We start from the raw sequence: 18,264 nt of genomic DNA on the forward strand, positions 1-18,264 counted from the left end.
ATTTTCTTTGTTTTTAGATGATGCATCTCAGGCATCATATCAGAAGATGCTCGCTCTCCTGTATGAGGGGAAAGTGAGAACGATTCTTATGTGATGGCATTTGCCACCTGTAATTGTTTTACAAAAAAGTTTTATAACAAAAAAAAGCTAGATACGTAAAATGATATGGATATATGCTGTCCAACATAGGAGCCAACTCCTAGGGGTTGAGGTCCTTTGCCTCACCCCCAATAAAATGTTTGAGGGGGCCAAGTCCCCCAAAGTTGATGGCCATTGCCATTCAAATGGTGTGTGTGCACAGCATCATGTGATTGATTAGGCAGGGTGGGGCTTATCTGCCCCCCCAAATATTTTATTCAAATTAGCACCCCTGCTGTCAAATTAATTAGGGGCATCTAGTCAGTTGAGTAACTGTTTTTAATCAGTTAATTTCCTAAAGTTTAGTCAATTGAACATTGTAGCCCTAATCATACATAAATTCTCCTGCTACTCTTTGTACAAGAGAAAACTGCTGATACGCAATCAGCAATAACTTCTGAGGATAAGGGAGGACAATGAAGTGAGCTCTTGCCAGAAGCTGGTTAGTATATCCATTTAATAGTTTGGTTCACATCGAATAAATTTGAAAAACTGAAGTGGTCTTTAAAATCCTTTGGGAATTCATCACTTCATCAGATCCTTACCTAATTTGGAACCACTTGCAGCTGTTAGGTTAGGTGGGCGAACCAAGACATTGCAAACAATAGGATCTGCAATTCTGTCTTCATATGATGGACTCCTAAAACAGAAGCACACGTCACGGTTGTTAAAACATTTTTCAGTTACGATTGTGATTGCAAGAGAATCCTGGCAGTGGCAGACTTTGGACTTTCAAATGTCAGTAGTGCCCTGTGCGTCCCCACCTCTTGCCTTCCAGTCTAAGGCATTGTTGCAGCGCCTCTGCCACACCCTCTCAGCTGGGCACCCAGTGCGGGTGAACCAGCCATGTTCCCTTAAATCCACCTCTGATCCTGGGCAAAATAATAAACATTGGGTTAGCACGCATGATCTGCCAGTGCCTATGTTTACATACGCAGACTGTCTGAGAAACCTCATAGCTTGATAACCAACATCTTTTCGATAAGTTGCACCCTGGAAATAAATGGCTGCCAGTCCTCTGTAGGCAACTTCAAGCGCTGACGCAAGGTCCTCCTTCATGGCTGTTACTGTCAGGACTCTGCTGCCATTAACCAGCACTTTGCCATCCACTGCTATGGTAGCTCCATGGAAGATCTCCAGGCCTAGCTCTCTTGCCTGAAGGAGCCCTACAAAAATTGAAAGGAAAATGGGCTTGATTATTATTTTTAGAACATATTCTATAGATGTAGGTGGTTGTATTGTCAACTCCCCCATTTCACGGGGTCTCAAAATATCAGTGGAAAGTCCGCACTTCACATTTCACTTAAGCTTCCCTGTTGAAACATTTAACAAGAAATACATTTAGTAAATAATTCAAAATACTGTAACTGAAAGATGATTATTGTGGTATTTTTTTAAAAAGGAATAATGACTGTCAGAAAACATAAAGCGAAATTATTCATTGTACCTTGTAATTAAACTGTTCAGAATAAAAAAGAATTACCAGTGATCTCTTTGCCCTCATTAGAACATTCCAGATGCCCTTCACTTGCCATGACAATCGACACAGCAGTACAATTCTCTGACCAAGCCAACATGGAACTGCAGAGCCTGCCATCAATAGTGGCTTGGATCACTTCATAAAGATCATTTTTAAGAAGCTGAACAACCACCTGCAAAAGTGGACATAGGTGGCATTTTATATACGATTATAAACGATTCAGCAACTATATCTAGTTCAAATCACTGCTTTTGCAATGCTTTTCTATTTCCAAAACCCAGTGGCAATTAGCTTACAGTGATTACAAGTTAGAAAGCAAGCCTAAAACCAGATGGCCTGTTTACAGAGCGTTTGTCCTGATTTGTTTGGATAAAGTTTGCAGCAGTCAATCTGATTTAACTGCAGGGAGATTATACTACTGTGAACTCCTCAAAGGAGAGACTAGCATAGCACAGAGACTATATTGATTCCGTTTAGTTGCTGTGCTACACTGGCTTTTCTTTTGTTAACTCACAATGTCCACCATGCAGCACTACAAACTCTAATGCTATGCTGCCGGAGCAGAAATTACATGCAATCTGAAATATTAATTTGCTGTCTTGGTGGTTCACAGGATTAGGTTGTGTATCTCTGATTTACCTGGCACTGGGGGTCACCAAAATAGCAGTCAAAACTTAAGACTTTCACACCATCTTTGGTAAGCATTAATTCTATCTGCAGCACACCTGAAAGGAATCAGAGAATTATAGATAACAAAATCAAAGTATATATTTTAATGTGTCTTTAAAATGCATACAGCTAGACTAAGGCATGAGATGAAGTGAAGCATTTTTTAAAATTCTGCATATTATTATTATTATTATTGGTAGAAGATCAAGTTCTCCATTCATAAAAAAAACTCCTCCAGAAGTTGTCATTCATTAAGCAAGACTCAAAAAAGTAAATTGTTACGTGAAGACAAGAATGAGTTTTCAATATGATGAAAATCCAAAACATAAACATCAGACGGGATAATGTCATATGAGAGAATGATCATTCCCAAGGAACTTGATGTCGAGTGTAACTTCTTACCTACATAAGATATGCCTTCTTGCTTCATGCTGTTGATAATGTGTTGAAGAAGTGTACCTTTAACTTTTTCTAGAAGGACTTCGGAAATCTAATGAGCAACAGGAGAAGGACACATGGAGACTGCTTTCTGACAATTTTTTCCTCAGTGTAAAAAATCAAAACATAGTGATAAAAAAGTAACCGAACACCAGTAGGGGCTGGTTCCCATTGGGATTGTTCACACAAAGACCAACAGTAGATGGAGCCAAAGCCAATGAAAGGCAGAGGCAACTAATTCAAGTTTTGTCTCCATCTGTCTTCCTGCCATCATCTACAAGGGCAACCCTAAGACTAAGGAAGTGCATACTCGAGCAACAAAAATAAACATTAGAGTTTCACACCATTCTCTAGTTTGCATCGATTACATGTATTATCCATTTCTTAGAATAATTTATTTTAATTCTGCTAGTCACACGGAAGGACAGACAACTCCATGGAGGCCAACAAAGTCTTGCCCTTGACTCCTACAGAGTCTGCTTAGAGCCCTCCCCGTCATCTGCTGAAAGTTCCCCACACACTATCAGGTTTACACCTGCAGTCTTTGGGGGGGGGGGATGGAGCCGAGATTATCAAGCTGCTAAATTTCACATTCAATACCAATTTATGTGCTTCTGAAGTGTGACTGTGGAGTACAACACACCTTTGTCAGCACAGCATTAGCATGCTAGAATCTTGTTATATGATTTTCCATTAACAGATGCACCAACTTGTACAGAAGACTGGAGGGGAAGCAATGACATGTGCATTCTTCATTTGGGGTTGCCCCCCTCCAACAAAATTGGGAGGGCAAAAGAGCGGGGGTCCAGGAGATGACGCCTATGTCCATTATTATTCCAAGGTCAACAGTTGTCATGGATTACCCAGAAAGATTTGAAAGCATCACTCAAGAAATTACTTAGAAAACAGACTATATGATTTACAGGGGAAAGGCATATGGAGTCCTAAGCAGATAGTGAATAAAACTTGTTGGCACCTGAGGTACTGGACCATAGGCTCCCATTCCAGCAGTGCTTGGACCCCAGTCTTCATCAGATAGTTGCTTTTGGATCTGGACTGGTGGCATGAGAGCAAAAGTGACTCCATCCACAAAGCATAAGCACTGAGAAGAAAATACATGAAACTGAGCAACAAATATAACAAACTAAAAGCACACACATTATACATCAACATGCATAAGTTTCTCTCTTATTAATTCAATCCTTGAAGTCCTGCCTTTCACAGCAGTGCTGAAATTAGCAAGAGCTTTTCGCCACACAGAGGTGAACATTTTCACCAGCTAATGGCTGCAGATAAATTGAAGCTAAGGTCACAGAGTCGATGTTACCATGTGAAAAGTTGGCCCATGCTATTCTCTACTCCTCCACCTTCTGACTGCCAGTCCACCCTAGTTGGCTCATGCTATTCTCTACTCCTCCACCTTCTGACTGCCACAGTCCACCCTACCACTAGGCAGAGTAAGGAAGCTGCCTCTGGCAGCAGAAACCGGGGGAGACAGAGAGTGGTGATCTGTTGAAGGAAAAAGCTGTGTGAGCTATGCATCGTTTGCCTCGCACTCCCTAAGGTAGCCTGCTATCCTCAGATGCAATGGAGAATGCTGTCCTGTTGCTGGTGTTGTAAGATTCAGCTGCCAATCTGTCTGACTTCTGTGCGTGGAATTGGGAGGGGAATTGGGACCATCTTGTCCTTCATCTCAGGCAAGAAAATGCCTTAGGCAGATCTGTTAGCTCCTTCCTTCCCCAAATCCACAAGCAGTCACCAAGTCTCTTTTCCTTTCTTTGGAATCCTTGTGGGGAGATGAAAGTCTGTGCAGCAGGTCACTACCAATTGCTTCACAAGGAAGAAAAGCAGAAGTATCCAGTTGTGTTTCTGTGCCATCCCCTTCTGTGCCTGAAACTGCTGACTTTGAAAATCCTGCCTGTATTTTACCCTGCAAAGGTTTGCAAAGCAAGTCCCCTTAGTATCCCTTGAAGGAAATACTAATTATTGTGTATCAAAGTTTACAGCATGCTAAAAACTATGATAACAATGCACAATAAAATCCCTATATTTGCTGATAGTTCTCATCAGACACCCAATTAGCACCCAAAAGCTCAAAAACTCCTTGTGGTTCAGCAAGTTATGTGGTTCCTCTGGAATTTACCCTGCCCTTTCCCCAAGGATTTATGGGCCTCCTATTCTTATCCACAAAACTGGAAGGCAGTTAGGCTCAGACCATGTGAGTAGCCCGGGGTGACCCAGTAAGCTTCATGGCAGAGTTGAGTTTTGAATCTACATCTTCCCAGTCCAACAAACTTTCCACTAAACCACACTGGGAAATAGTAGTAAATAATGCTGATGTTGTACTAACATTGTGCTTCATGCTAAGTGAACCACGTTGCTATAGTCAGGGACAGCCCATCCATGAGGCTCAGTGAGGTAGTTGCCTCAGGAAGCAGGCTGAGGGCAGCTGCGTGGGACACCAGACCCAGGGGACCCCAGAGAGTATTGCTCGCCACGTCCTATACTTGTTGCTCAATGCTTCCTCAGTCTCCCACCAGTATCTCCTCTGCTGCTGCCTCCAATGCCCCAACTGCTCCTCTCTGGGCTCGTTACCACCTCAGGTAATGAGGTGGCCTCAGGCTGGCCTTGGCTATTTCTGTTAATAACAATTAAAGTTTGTGGACTATACAAAAACAATACAAGGTAACTCTGACTGCAATACTTAATGAAAACACACAGAAAACTCTTCCCCTTTAAGAAGTTCTTCAATTATTACGGTATCTTGGGTGTCTCCAAAAACATTGCCCTGCATTAAAAAAGAAAAAAAAATTCACTGGTCAGATTCTACTTTCATTCCATCTTCCATTTTTAACGAGAAAGCTCTTTTTTAGAGCATTTCCAATAAAGTCACTTTTTTTCTTCACTTGTAAACCTTCATGTAGTCTACATTCTACTTGAGTAGAATCCCTACTAAATTTTTATGAGGTGTGACAATTTGCAGGTTAAACATATAACTGGTTTTTGTACGTCAGAACACCATTTAAAATATTATATAATTACGTCACTGCACAATGTCACAGTAGAAGAAAAAAACCTACCCAAAATACAAACATAGGTAAGGTAAAAGGTAAATGACCCCTGGACAGTTAAGTCCAGTCAAAGGCGACTATGGGGTGCAGCGCTCATCTCGCTTTCAGGCCAAGGGAGCTGGTCTTTGTCCACAGGCAGCTTTCCAGGTCATGTGACCAGCATAACTAAACAGCTTCTGGCACATCAGAACACTGTGCTGAGTAACAGAGTGCACAGAAATGCCGTTTACCTTCCCCTATTTATCTACTTGCACTGGCATGCTTTTGAACTGCTAGGTTGGCAGAAGCTAGGACAGAGCAACGTAAGCTCACTCCATCGCAGGGACTCGAACTGCCGACCTTGCAATTGGCAAGCCCAAGAGACTCAGAGGTTTAGACCACAGTGCCACCCACATCCCCATTTACCTTACCTTACAAACATACAGCTGCATATTCCTGCACTGCAGGGGGTTGGACTACAATCTAACTACTGAGTGTAAGATTTATCCTTACATAAAAAACCATGATAAACGAAATTAAAGCACACAACAGCTGAACAAAGAGGCATAAATCACCTGCAGAATTTCTTGCACTGCATTGCAGGCTTCCTCTCTGTTGGACGCAATAATTATCTCTTTTCTAGGACCCAAGCCACTAGGCTTTACCACCAATTCAGGAAAAGCAGCACTTTAAATTAAGATAGAGCATATTAGAAGAAAATCACTCCTTTTCATTATATGGTCAAAAATTTCCTCTTTTGAAAAAAAAAAATAGTTCCTGGACTGTCTGGAACACAACATTTTAGAGAAAGAAGAATTTTAACACATCTCCAAGCAAGGCTGAGAGGGAACCATGGAGAGTTACAGTCAGTCTGTGTAGGCAATACTGAGCTACGTGAAAATATTCTAATTATTTATATTCTAAACTTTATCCAGCCTTTCTTCAAGGAAGGCTTGGGCTAGGCCTCTCTGGAAGTTTCCCATCTAAGTATGAGATGCAGCCTTGCTTAGAGTGATTAAAGGTATGAGGAGAAAATTCACCCTGATAAATTACTTCACTTTAAACCTTCTTTAGAAGTATCTAAGGAATAAACATTGTGAAAGGCTTTATCATTTTCCTTATTTTGTTTTGGTATCCCCCCCCCCCAAAAAAAGAAACAACCAATAAAAAAATTGCTGTTGTAGTCAAGGCTGATGAATAAATAAGAGGAAGAAGTGCCCCCTGTTTTCTGGGACCCAGTAGCTGACTGCGGAGCCTTGTGGTTGTGATCTGCAAGCAGAGCCTAGCTGTGGAGGGAGCAGGTGAACCAAGCAGGTCTAGGGTGTAGTGAGGGAGAGAAAGTTGAGGGTGAACGTGGAGAGACTGAGATCTAGAACAGTAAACTTGTCAATTTTTGGCCATTCTACAATATTCATCAACAATTTTCAATACATTTGGGGTCCCTTTTTAATTTAATTCACGAAAAAGCTATACCATCAACTCTAAAGAGCGTAAGCTAATGGAGAAAATAATGCTTACCTATTAATAAAAGTGCAAGCGTCTTGCGGATTTAAAAATTCATTCCATCTTGCTGTTGGAATTCCATGTTGATCAAGAAAGACCTTAGCGAAACTTCGATTTGTTCCCAGTTGTGCTGCCCTGGCTGTAGGTCCAAAACATCTAACTCCAGCCGCTACCAAGTCATCAACAATTCCTAACGACAAAATACTGAAAGGCTCAGACAAAGCTTGCTATGGAATTCAGATATTTTTTTTAATTAATACTCCTTGCCTGTCTCAGAATGGTATCACAGAGCTAAAAGAGCAACTAAAATTATCAGCAGGCAGCTCACCAGTATGGAGGAAGGCTTAAGAGTTTGGGGTTTTATAGTTCAGAAACAAAAAACGATGCAGTTTATCATGTCACCTTGAACTCTCTTTTTAAAAGTCTGCCTGCATCTATAATAAACTTATCAAACCTGTAGCCAAGGTATGTTTTGATGCCTAATAAAGTGGTACCTCTGGTTACGAACTTAATTCGTTCCAGAAGCCCATTCTTAACCTGAAACCGTTCTTAACCTGAGGTACCACTTTAGCTAATGGGGCCTCCCGTTGCCGCCTCGCCGCCAGCATGCGATTTCTGTTCTCATCCTGAGGTAAAGTTCTTAACCTGAGGTACTACTTCTGGGTTAGTGGAGTCTGTAACCCAAAGTGTTTGTAACCTGAGGTGTTTGTAACCCAAGGTACCACTGTAACACAATGGTTTTTAAAATAGAATCTACATCAATATGAACTCTGGTCTAACAAGGGAGTTATTTTATGTAATGTTCCAAGATGCTACATGCATATGCTCATACAAGGGGCTGGTGTCTGCTGTCTATCTACGTGCAGTCGGAATCTGCTATCTATCTATCAGTCGGAATCACACTGTCCAGAGTTTCAAAAAGGGAAGAAGAAGAAGAAGAAGAAAGGCCATTTCTCAGTTGCAAAAAACCCCAGCTATTTGAAACCCATTTTGCTCTCCAGTTGATGATACCAAATACAGTGGTACCGTATTCCATTCTTAACCTGAAACTGTTCTTAACTAGAGGCATGCTTTCGCTAATGGGGCCTCTTGCTGCCACTGTGCCGCCGGCACACGATTTCCATTCTCATCCTGGGGCAAAGTTCTCAACTTGAGGTAACTCCTCCAGGTTAGCGGAGTTTGTAACCTGAAGTATTTGTAACCTGAGGCATTTGTAACTCGAGGTACCACTGTACTGGGTTCCTATGCTACCCAAGGCTGGACCTTTATTTTTTAATCTAGAGCACTTGTTTTTTTCCTGAGAAAGGAGTTACTCTAACTTTACCTGTCACAAGGAGAGATTCTGGTCCAGCAATCACAAACCCAATGTTATGGTCTTTGCAGAACTGGGCTAGGATAGTATGGTTGCTAATTAAAACCCCTGAAATAGATAATAAATAATAATAAACACCAGGATCCAAAATGTATGACAGTTATGTGGCTTCAGGAACCACAAAAGGAAAACACGATAAAGATTTATTTCAATATGTTAAGTAAAGATATACTTGTGCATATGGATCTGCAATAAAGAATTTGGTAGCTTAGATTCCAAGATAACTTACATCAAAAGCCTATGCGCCCTGGCTCCCACAGTAACTTGAAGGTTGAAGGTGCAAGGCATGGCTACACAAGCTAAGACATTGATCCAACAAGTGCCCTGCCCTCTGGGCTCCCATTAGAAAGGAATAGGTTGGGCATGCACCCCTTAAAAGGCTGAGCAATGTAGGATGGGCATGTGGGCCATCTGAAGAAGCAAAAATTGACTAAAATTGTGTTTCCAAAAACCACTTTGTTATCTAGGTAAGAGTTTCAGGGGCTGAACATGTTTGATTACACACTCCTACTCCTTCATAAGCGGTCAAGGTCAGTCAGTCATCCCCGATCTGCAGAACTTAAAAGTGCATCACAGATTCAATGAATGTCTTGTATTTTTTTATCCTGTAGCGCAGGGGTTGTCAACCTGGTCCCTACCAGCCACTAGTGGGCGTTTCAGGATTCTAGGTGGGCAGTAGCGGGTTCTATGGCACAAGCTGAATCCTCCTTCCATCGAACACTGGTGGGTGATAAGGAAATTTTACCATCAAGAAAGATGCTTTAGTGAGCAGAAGGTATAAAAAGGTTGACTACCCCTGCTGTAGAGCTTGCATTTTGTATATGCATTCTGCTGAGTTAAAATAAAAAGTCAGACATGTTTGAAGCATTGATTTTTCTCACCCAGCCTTTACATTTATGCAATACATTGTACACTGTTTTGGAAAAGTGGTATGGGTGTGTTTCTCCACTGTATGACCATTCAAATACATTAAAATATATCCAATGCAGGAAAAGTCACCAAATACTACAAGGTATTCACCTGAATTAGAGATTTTGCCATCATGAGCTGTACCGGCATTTCCTGGAGCAACCAGTACCTGTTTCACATGTGGAGACTGTGCCAATTTCCAAGCCAGAGCATGTTCTCTGCCCCCGCTGCCAATCACAAGCACTCGATCAGCCATCTGGATATGCAAAATAAGAGGTGCATTGTCATTTATAGGTCTAATGCCTCAATCATTAGTATTTTTATTTGGAAGGCAAACCAATTACTTATGAGGAAACTGACTTCTAAACTGAGGCAAATTTAATAATAATAATAAATTTTATTTATATCCCACCCTCCCCAGCCGAAGCCGGGCTTAGGGCGGCTAACAACAATAAAACAGTACAAAAGTACAGCACAAACAACACTCTAAAATCATTCATTATAAAATTAATTCAAATCAAGCCACTGGCAACCATTGGGCCAGAGCTCCGCGAAGATTGCCGAGGGAGGGAGTCAGGCTGTGCCCTGGCCAAAGGCCTGGTGGAACAGCTCTGTCTTGCAGGCCCTGCAGAAAGATGTCAAGTCCCGCAGGGCCCTAGTCTCTTGTGACAGAGTGTTCCACCAGATCGGAGCCACAGCCGAAAAAGCCCTGGCTCTAGTTGAGGCCAGCCTAACTTCTCTGTGGCCTGGGACCTTCAAGATGTTTTTATTTGAAGACCGTAAGTTTCTCTGTGGGGCATACCAGGAGAGGCGGTCCCGTAGGTACGAGGGTCCTAGACCGTATAGGGCTTTAAAGGTTAAAACCAGCACCTTAAACCTGATCCTGTACTCCACCGGGAGCCAGTGCAGCTGGTATAGCACAGCGAAGACCCCGTAAGGAGTCTCGCTGCAGCATTCTGCACCTGCTGGAGTTTCTGGGGTCAGTCTCACGGGCAGCCCCACGTAGCTGTTTAGATGTTTGGCAGAGCCATCTCACACATTACACATTACATTTTAAAATGGCATCATATTAATGGTGAATATCCTCTAAAACGGAAGCATTTGAAGCAGCTACAGGCATTTTATACCAATTGTCCATTTGGTAGAGAATAAGCAAAAACATAAATCAGTATTTGTAATGTCTTTAAGGCTGCAATCCTAAACCTGCTTACTGGACTGTAAGCCCCACTGGACTCAGTGGAATTTACTGCTGAGTAGGTATCTATAGGAGTTCACTGTAAGAGGCAAGAACCTACTTATCTCACCTTCCTTGAAATATGTAAGTTATGGTAGGTTGCCTTGCACCAAGTCATATCAATGATCCATCTATCTCAGTTCTGTTTACTCTGTACTGTACTTGTAGTGGATTACCAAGGTTTTGGTACACACAATTCTCCCCTCATGTTTATCTTTTCAAAAAATGCTGAGAACACAACTGGCCAAAAACCACCTAGCGAGCTTTGTGGCATTTGAACCTTGGTTTTCCAGGTTCTATTCTGACTCTCTAACCACTACACCACACTGGATCTCTGAAGTCCCCACTCTGGTAATTTCATCAACCGCTGAGAGATCAGAATGTGAACAGCTTGTGCTTCTGCACACTTTGCTGCTCTGACAAATTGTTGGAAAAAAACCAAATAATTTCCTTCTTCTGAGCACTTGCTTGTGGTCTTTGATTTGTCTGAGTTAATTTCACCCCTAAAAGCTGAGCCATTTTGTGTATTGTTCTTTCGCAACTTTTTGATACAAGATGTTATTTGCTCTCATCTCCTCTCATACTGTAAATCAGAGGTTTTCAACCTTTTTGAGTCCACGGCTCCCTTGACCAACTACTTTCTTTCTGTGGCACCCCTGTGGGGCTCAGGAGCCCAGTTATGTTGTGCCTTGACTGCAGAGCTGGCAGCCTCTCACCCTTTTTCAAACACCCTCCCTTGTGAGTGTTCCCTCAGTCTCCTCTCCTCTCCCCTCCCCCCAGCTGCCACCATAATCTTTGAGCTGCCCCCCTGCCCCAAAGTGAGGTGCCTCCTTACAGTGCCCTACAGGGGCCTGGGAAGCACCCCTGGCCAGCCCCAGAGGCACCATTTGCCTGGGGAGCTTGTAGCCAGGGCTGATGCAACAAAGAGCTGTGCAAACCTTTGGGAGGTAGAGACACAAGAGGATATCAGAAGAGTGAGGGAAGAAAAAAGGGATGGCCAGTTTTGCCCGGGGCACCTCTGACCATTATTCAAGGCACCCCACAGTACTATGGCACACTGGTTGAAAACCACTGCTGTAAATAGTTCCTGCATGAATAAAGCCTTTGAACTCCAGAAACTAAGTGAATATTCCAATCTAATTCACCCAAGATGCAAGGACTGTTAACACAAATAGCCAAAGGGGCACACACACAGCATCACAGCTGAAGTGCAAAAATGGATGTGGTTGGGTGTTATGCATCTTGCAAAACAGGCATCACTGCAGTGTGCAGTTTTGCTGTGCATTGCTTTTCATACTGCAATTCTCAAAATAGCAGCAAAAATAATAATAAGAAGAAACCAAGAGGGATGTTGTCTGGAAAAAACAATATACTTAACTATCCCAATAGTATTTTTTCAATTTATTTTTTTTACTTATTTCAATAACATCACACCTTCATTTAGTGCCCTTGTTGTTGATATGAAATGGGAACAAGCAACTATAAATGCCAAGGGGGAGGGGGAGAGACACACATCAATTGACCTTTAAGAAATATGCTGTTGACATTAAGCAGCTATTGCCAAGAAGATACATAATTAAAATACTGTGAAATATGTCAACATTACCTCTGTAATGAGTTTGCTGAATAATATATAGAAGCCAGGGATTCAAGATATAATGTTCTGAAGAAGACTTAAAGAACGACCAAGTAGAAGGCTTCTATCTTCTAAGAAATGTAACAAGTAGCTCTATCACAACAACAGAATTTTCTACTTGATTGTATTAATATTCACTTAATATATTTAGGATTTTTAAAAAAATATCTCATTAAAAAAAAGTTTTAACAAAATTAATTGTGAAGAACTACATTGAAAACCAATCCATCATTCACTATGATGAATGCCATAATTAATATTAATTTCTCTATTCACATTAACATAAGGCTGCACATTGTTTATCTTGTATTAGAATGATAGGTACAGGACAAAGTCCCATTCTGAGTAAACCTTTCTCCACATCTTTTAAAATGTACCTTATATTTCTTTTTAAAATGTACCTTATATTTCTTTTTAAAATGTACCTTATATTTCTTTGCCAATCAAATTTGAAAATGATTTTTTAAAAAGTATTATAGCCAGTTGATATAAATGTCCAATAGAATGTGGCATGTGGATGTGTAAGCAAGGGACAATGAAGTATAAGTGAACAGGATGCAACCAGAGAACCTCCTACCTTTGCAGAAAAATACTGGGCTGTTAAAATGTCCTTCTGAAAAACGCTCACCCCCTGCCCCTCACCCCACATACACCATCTTCAAAAATTGTCAGGGAGCCGCAAGTTTGTACATCCCTTTTACTGACAAGAAATGTCAACAATAGAAAGTCTCTCAGTCAGCCAGACTAGCAGGCTGATAAGCAAGCAGCTGTGGGTGGGAGGAGGAACTGGCCTTGGAGAACATATTGTTGTGCTCTTTCCAAGCTCAATTTCCCCCAAAAACATAATTTAAATTATGGGGAGAAATTGCTCTCTCTTTCACGATTTAAAAGGGAGCTATGGAGGGGAAGGGGTGTGAGTGAGTGAGTGAAATGGATTGGCCAATGACTTAAATTTTAGATTGCTATGACACCCCATTCCCCCAAGATAACTTGTGATAAGGGGCAGGATATAATTCCTATAAATGAAAATGCTGCAAGAGAGCAGTTTGATCATGCAAACTGGGGCGACGCATGGATCATTCAAATTAACTCCATTATTCCCTCCTTTTTCCAAGGAGCTCAGGGTGTTCCCTTCACAACAACCCTGTGAAGTAGGTTAGGTTGAGCAGTGGTGACTGTCCCATCAGCACCGGCTGAGAGGGATTTGGTTGCCCCCACTACCCAATGCCAGCTCTCAAAATGTGCTTGTCCCTGACATATACACAACATACTATATATTAAAGATAATCCATATCACCACCCAGAGGAATGTTTTGATTAGAAAGAGGGCTATTTTGGAGTTATTTCTATTATATAGGTACCAATTTGAGGCATTGAGTAACTTTTCTGCACATCTGAGAATTCTGTACAGAAACCTAATACGTCAAACTCTGACATGTACCCACCAACATCCATATGGGGTATATGTCTGAGCATGTATTTATATTCTTACAATATGGAGTTGAAGAGACCCCTTCTTGGTGTTAGTAAACCATTTCATTGTGGTGATCCGTTGTTACCACCTTTACAAAGAAATCAAAATTTCCTGTGCTGCTGTCCCACAGTGCTGATACTCTATCTATATCCCAATCCTGTAATTTCCAGGAAACAGCAATGCTGTGGATCTAAGGGTACTGTTTACTTTTTGGAACTCAACTGCAGTACTGCTGCTTAGAAGCTGTTGAGCAAAATAACCCAATGGCTGCTGTTCTCCAATGCCACCAATCTTTGTTTTTCTGTTTACGAAGATTCCAATGTCGTGAGTTTGAACATAAGAAGAGTCTTCCTGAATCAGGCCAAAATCCATCTAGTCCAGCATCCTGTTCTCATAGTGGCATATCTGAACTTCTCTTTTTCTAGGTTGCAGGCGGAAAACCAAATGAGAAGCAACCATGAGGCTACTTTGCCCTCCCCTGTAGCCCTCACTAAGCCTCTGAGCAAGCCAATGTCCACCACTCAAGTTCCTATTTTAAAAGGATGCTTAATTTTACAATACCAAAAAAGAAAGCATTGCATAATGTAATAAAACAAGTCAATATATTCCATAATCTTAGATACCTACTTGGTGTCTGTAAACTGGGTGCATTTAGGATAAAGCTGATATTGCCCCGCCCTAGTTATACTCTGTCCCCTTCTCAAAAAAAATTTGGGTGCTTCCAGACTGGTGTTTATTGTGGGATCAGTGTGTTGCCTGCATGTCTGGTTTTGTGTGCTTTGCAGCATCCACATGATCCTGCGGGCATTATATTTACATCAGAATGCCACACCATATTCCCCTCCCTCCACTTCCCCCTTTCTGTAGAAAATCCAGAAAGTTATGAAACAATATTGTCAAAGACCCATTTGCAACATTAAGCCCCCAAGTGGAAAACCTCATAGCAACTGTGCTAGCATTCACCCTTTGTGATTCTCACAGACATTCATTCAACATGATAACATTTCCAAAACAGTTTCCCTGAGTAGACCACCAATCTGTGGTGAAACTCAGCCTAAAATGTTTCATCAATCCAAAACAAAAATAGTGCTGAGATCCTGCTCACATATAAAACTGTTGACTATTTTCAGTATTTCCTTTTATCTGCTTCATGCTTGAATCCTCTCATTCTGACACACCAGATGTAAATTTAAAGACTACAATGTAATATGCTCCCCCTAGAACAATTGCCTGCTAAAAATTAGCAGATATTTTATCTTAGGACCTCATAGAAAGCCTCATTTATGAAAACATATGTAAACATAACTTACCGAATGTTTCTAAGGTATTCTGCAATGTATGGAAGTCAACAGTTTGTGTTCTTTCTTCTATACTGTACTAAGAAGCACTAAAAGGAAACTCTTCAACTTGATACCAGATTAAGTTACATGAACATTTGGTGAAGGGGAGGAAAAGATTGCTTTGTTGCTGGCAGAGAGAATGCCTTGGTCCAAATAGCTGAGAGAACCCAGTGCCTAAATCTCCATCTCCTTGTGACCAATCACAACAGAGGAAGATACAATATATTTGCATTAATTGCATTGTACAATGTGGCTCAAATAACTGACTGATTTAAAGTACACGTGTCTGGTATGAGAAAGAAATAATGAACAAACCATTTTTGGGGGGGGGAGGAGCTATGTTGCTATACTGTATAAGGAAACCATCAGAAATCAGGAAAGAGCCCAACTTGTCAGGGATCTAAATCAGAATGTAATGGTTCAACACAGACTACAAGACTGCAAGATCTATATTCAAAATGCAACAGGCAGTCAAATTTTGTTAGCCAACAAGGTACAGTTCGAGAGTAAGCTCTAGTCATTATTCATTTAAAATTTTTATTTAAATGGTTTTAGACTTTCTTAAGCATAAGCTTCACAAAATTATTTATAATACATCACATACGCTTCAGGTTACAGACTCTGCTAACCCAGAAATAGTGCTTCAGGTTAAGAACTTTGCTTCAGGATGAGAACAGAAATCATGCTCCGGCGGCGCGGCTGCAGCAGGAGGCCCCATTAGCTAAAGTGGTACCTCAGGTTAAGAACAGTTTCAGGTTAAGAACGGACCTCAAGAACGAATTAAGTACTTTACCCGAGGTACCACGGGAATAGTATAAAGCATATAATATTAATTTAAAAAACAAAATCTTACTAAAGACACTTGATTTATTACTCTAAAATATGATTGTTTAGAAATATTTCAGGAGTCAGGTTCTTTTGGGTGCTAGAAGCATTTCTGAAACTTTTTGTGCTCCTTCACAATAACATTTTCTTTGTCATCCTGAATTTCCTGACCAAATAGAGCAAACTTGCCGCTCCCAGTTTGGCGGTTGTTGATGTCTCCAGAATTAGATCTTGGTGAACGACTAAAATTCTATTAATCATTTCAAAGACATATTGCAGTTTGATGTTTCACAAGGTTTACAAGACAAAAATCTTTTTAAATATATTCTTCTGACATATTCACATCACTCATGTATCGTCTGCAACCCATATACGCTAAAGAGACTAGCAACCTGAAGTGATTAACTCTGTGAAGGACAGAGTGGCCAGAAAGATATCATATGTTAGAGCAGTGTTTCCCAACCACTGTTCCGCGGCACACTAGTGTGCCGTGAGATGTTGCCTGGTGTGCCGCGGGAAAAATTAAAAAATTCGAAAGATTTTTTTTTTTTTTAAGTCAAATTTTCGATTGGGGCGCCGTCACTAGATGACCCCTGGGGTTCCCTCCCTCCCTCCCTCCCGCTCTGCGCCTCCCTCCTCCTCCTCCTCCGGGGAGGCCCTTCCTGGCTCTCGGCCAAGGCTTGGCGGCTGCCACTCACTCACTCGCTCGCCCACCCGTCCCTCCATCCCTGCACCCGGCCTCTCCCCCTCCGTCCCGGCGCGGGGGCTGCCGGGATCCGTAGTCCCCTCGCCCTTGGGCTCCGCGCCCGCGCGGGGTGCGCGAACTACGTTTCCCAGCGTGGCCTGGCGGGCCAGGCGTTTTGTTTGAAGCGCTCTTCTCCCGGCCATGGAATGAGCGCAGCGGCGGTGGCCGGGCGGGCAGGGGCTCTTCCGCGCAGACCCCGCGCAGCCTGCCTGCGCCCCCGCGGAGATCGGGCGGCAGGATGGAGCCCGGGGATCCCCGCGGAGGCGGAGCGGCGGAGGCGGAGGCTGCCCCCCAGGTAGGGCTGCGTCGGGGGGGGGTTATTTTTGCAATGCTGCATCCGCGCCGGAGGGGACGCATCGGACCGCGGGGAGACCCCTTGGCGGGCGTGCAAGGCAATGCATGCGTGCAGGCGTTGCATGGAGTGCAGTGCAATGCAATGGCAACGCGGCGCCCTGCATGCATGCATGCAACTTCCACCGCCGCTCCGGACTTGGCAGGTGAGGGGGGTCCCCAGTGGGCGGCAGAGAGAGCCGGGAGGGCGAAGGGGAGCCGGGGGGGAGCAGCGCTGCTCCCCGAGCCGAGCCCGGGGGGAAACTTCGGCGTCGTTGCGCCGGGTGTTGGAAGCGGAGGCTGGCGGGGGCCCCTCACCTGCAAAATCTGGTCGCCTCTCATATATTTCGTGCATTGCATTCATCGCCCGCTTTCTCCTCCAAGGAGCTCCCGGGGGCGCGCGTGGTTCTCCCCGTGTTATCCTCGCAACAACAGCCCTGCGAGGTGGGTCAGGCGAGTGGCCCAAGGGAGCACCCAGGGATTGTCCTGGCCAGGTGCGGTGATTTGAACCCTGCTCTCTGCCCGGTCTTCGTCCTCATTTAGCCCCCACATGTGCATGACTGTGCATGACTGAGGTTTTCCCCCCTCGTCTTGGCTATGGTGTGAGTCTGTGCTGTTAATTAATGGGGTTCTGCCTTCTTAGAAGATGAGCCAGCCCTCAAGGAGGTGATTATGTAATTTGCTAGCAATTCATGTCCCTCCTGGCGTGACGCTGCGCGCTGTAATGGTGGTGTGCCTCGAGATTTTTTTCATGAAACAAGTGTGCCTTTGCCCAAAAAAGGTTGGGAAACACTGTGTTAGAGTCCTGAGGGGAGTCCATCTGTTTTTGATGTGCAAATGTACTGCAAATATATACATTTAGACTGTTGTTTCTCCACACAAATGCAGATGTTTCAAGAAACAAGGGCAGAAATAGGAAACCCCTGAGCGTCCATGGATTTACAAATCGCAGATTGGCTATGTTTACTAGCACCCTGCGCATGCTCAGAGGTACTCATTGCTGAACACGTAATCCACAGCTGAGTCCTTGCAACGAAAACCGATTAGCCGTTTTAGGCGGAAAACCCAGATTACATTACAGAGATAGCTAACGTGTAAATTATCTAAAACTGTAGGTGCAA

General features: G+C 42.8%; 1 protein-coding gene across 5 annotated transcripts in view; it reads right to left on the bottom strand.

The window, feature by feature from the left end:
- LOC310705561 (trifunctional purine biosynthetic protein adenosine-3-like) overlaps window positions 1–15,441 on the bottom strand; it is a 28,646-nt gene extending 13,205 nt beyond the window's left edge. For 4 of the 5 annotated variants that reach the window (XR_014525394.1, XM_083500169.1, XM_083500168.1 and 1 more), the window contains exons 1-12: window positions 13,007–13,119; window positions 9,671–9,815; window positions 8,603–8,698; window positions 7,294–7,468; window positions 6,351–6,462; window positions 5,445–5,513; window positions 3,702–3,827; window positions 2,690–2,777; window positions 2,258–2,343; window positions 1,622–1,790; window positions 1,073–1,304; window positions 684–778 (exon numbers count right to left, since the gene is read on the bottom strand). Coding sequence is in view for 4 of the 5 variants with exons in the window: in XM_083500169.1 (XP_083356295.1) it covers window positions 684–778; window positions 1,073–1,304; window positions 1,622–1,790; window positions 2,258–2,343; window positions 2,690–2,777; window positions 3,702–3,827; window positions 5,445–5,513; window positions 6,351–6,462; window positions 7,294–7,468; window positions 8,603–8,698; window positions 9,671–9,815; window positions 13,007–13,078 (1,465 nt within the window). In the remaining variant the exon portion in view is untranslated. Of the gene's footprint in view, window positions 1–683; window positions 779–1,072; window positions 1,305–1,621; window positions 1,791–2,257; window positions 2,344–2,689; window positions 2,778–3,701; window positions 3,828–5,444; window positions 5,514–6,350; window positions 6,463–7,293; window positions 7,469–8,602; window positions 8,699–9,670; window positions 9,816–13,006; window positions 13,120–15,213 lie in introns of those variants that run through there. The other variant, XM_083500170.1, reaches the window with a different exon arrangement.
- Between the last annotated feature and the right edge of the window lie 2,823 nt (window positions 15,442–18,264).

This window comes from Podarcis liolepis (genome assembly GCF_965112155.1).
Source record: "Podarcis liolepis genome assembly, chromosome: 4".
Classification (NCBI taxonomy): domain Eukaryota; kingdom Metazoa; phylum Chordata; class Lepidosauria; order Squamata; family Lacertidae; genus Podarcis; species Podarcis liolepis.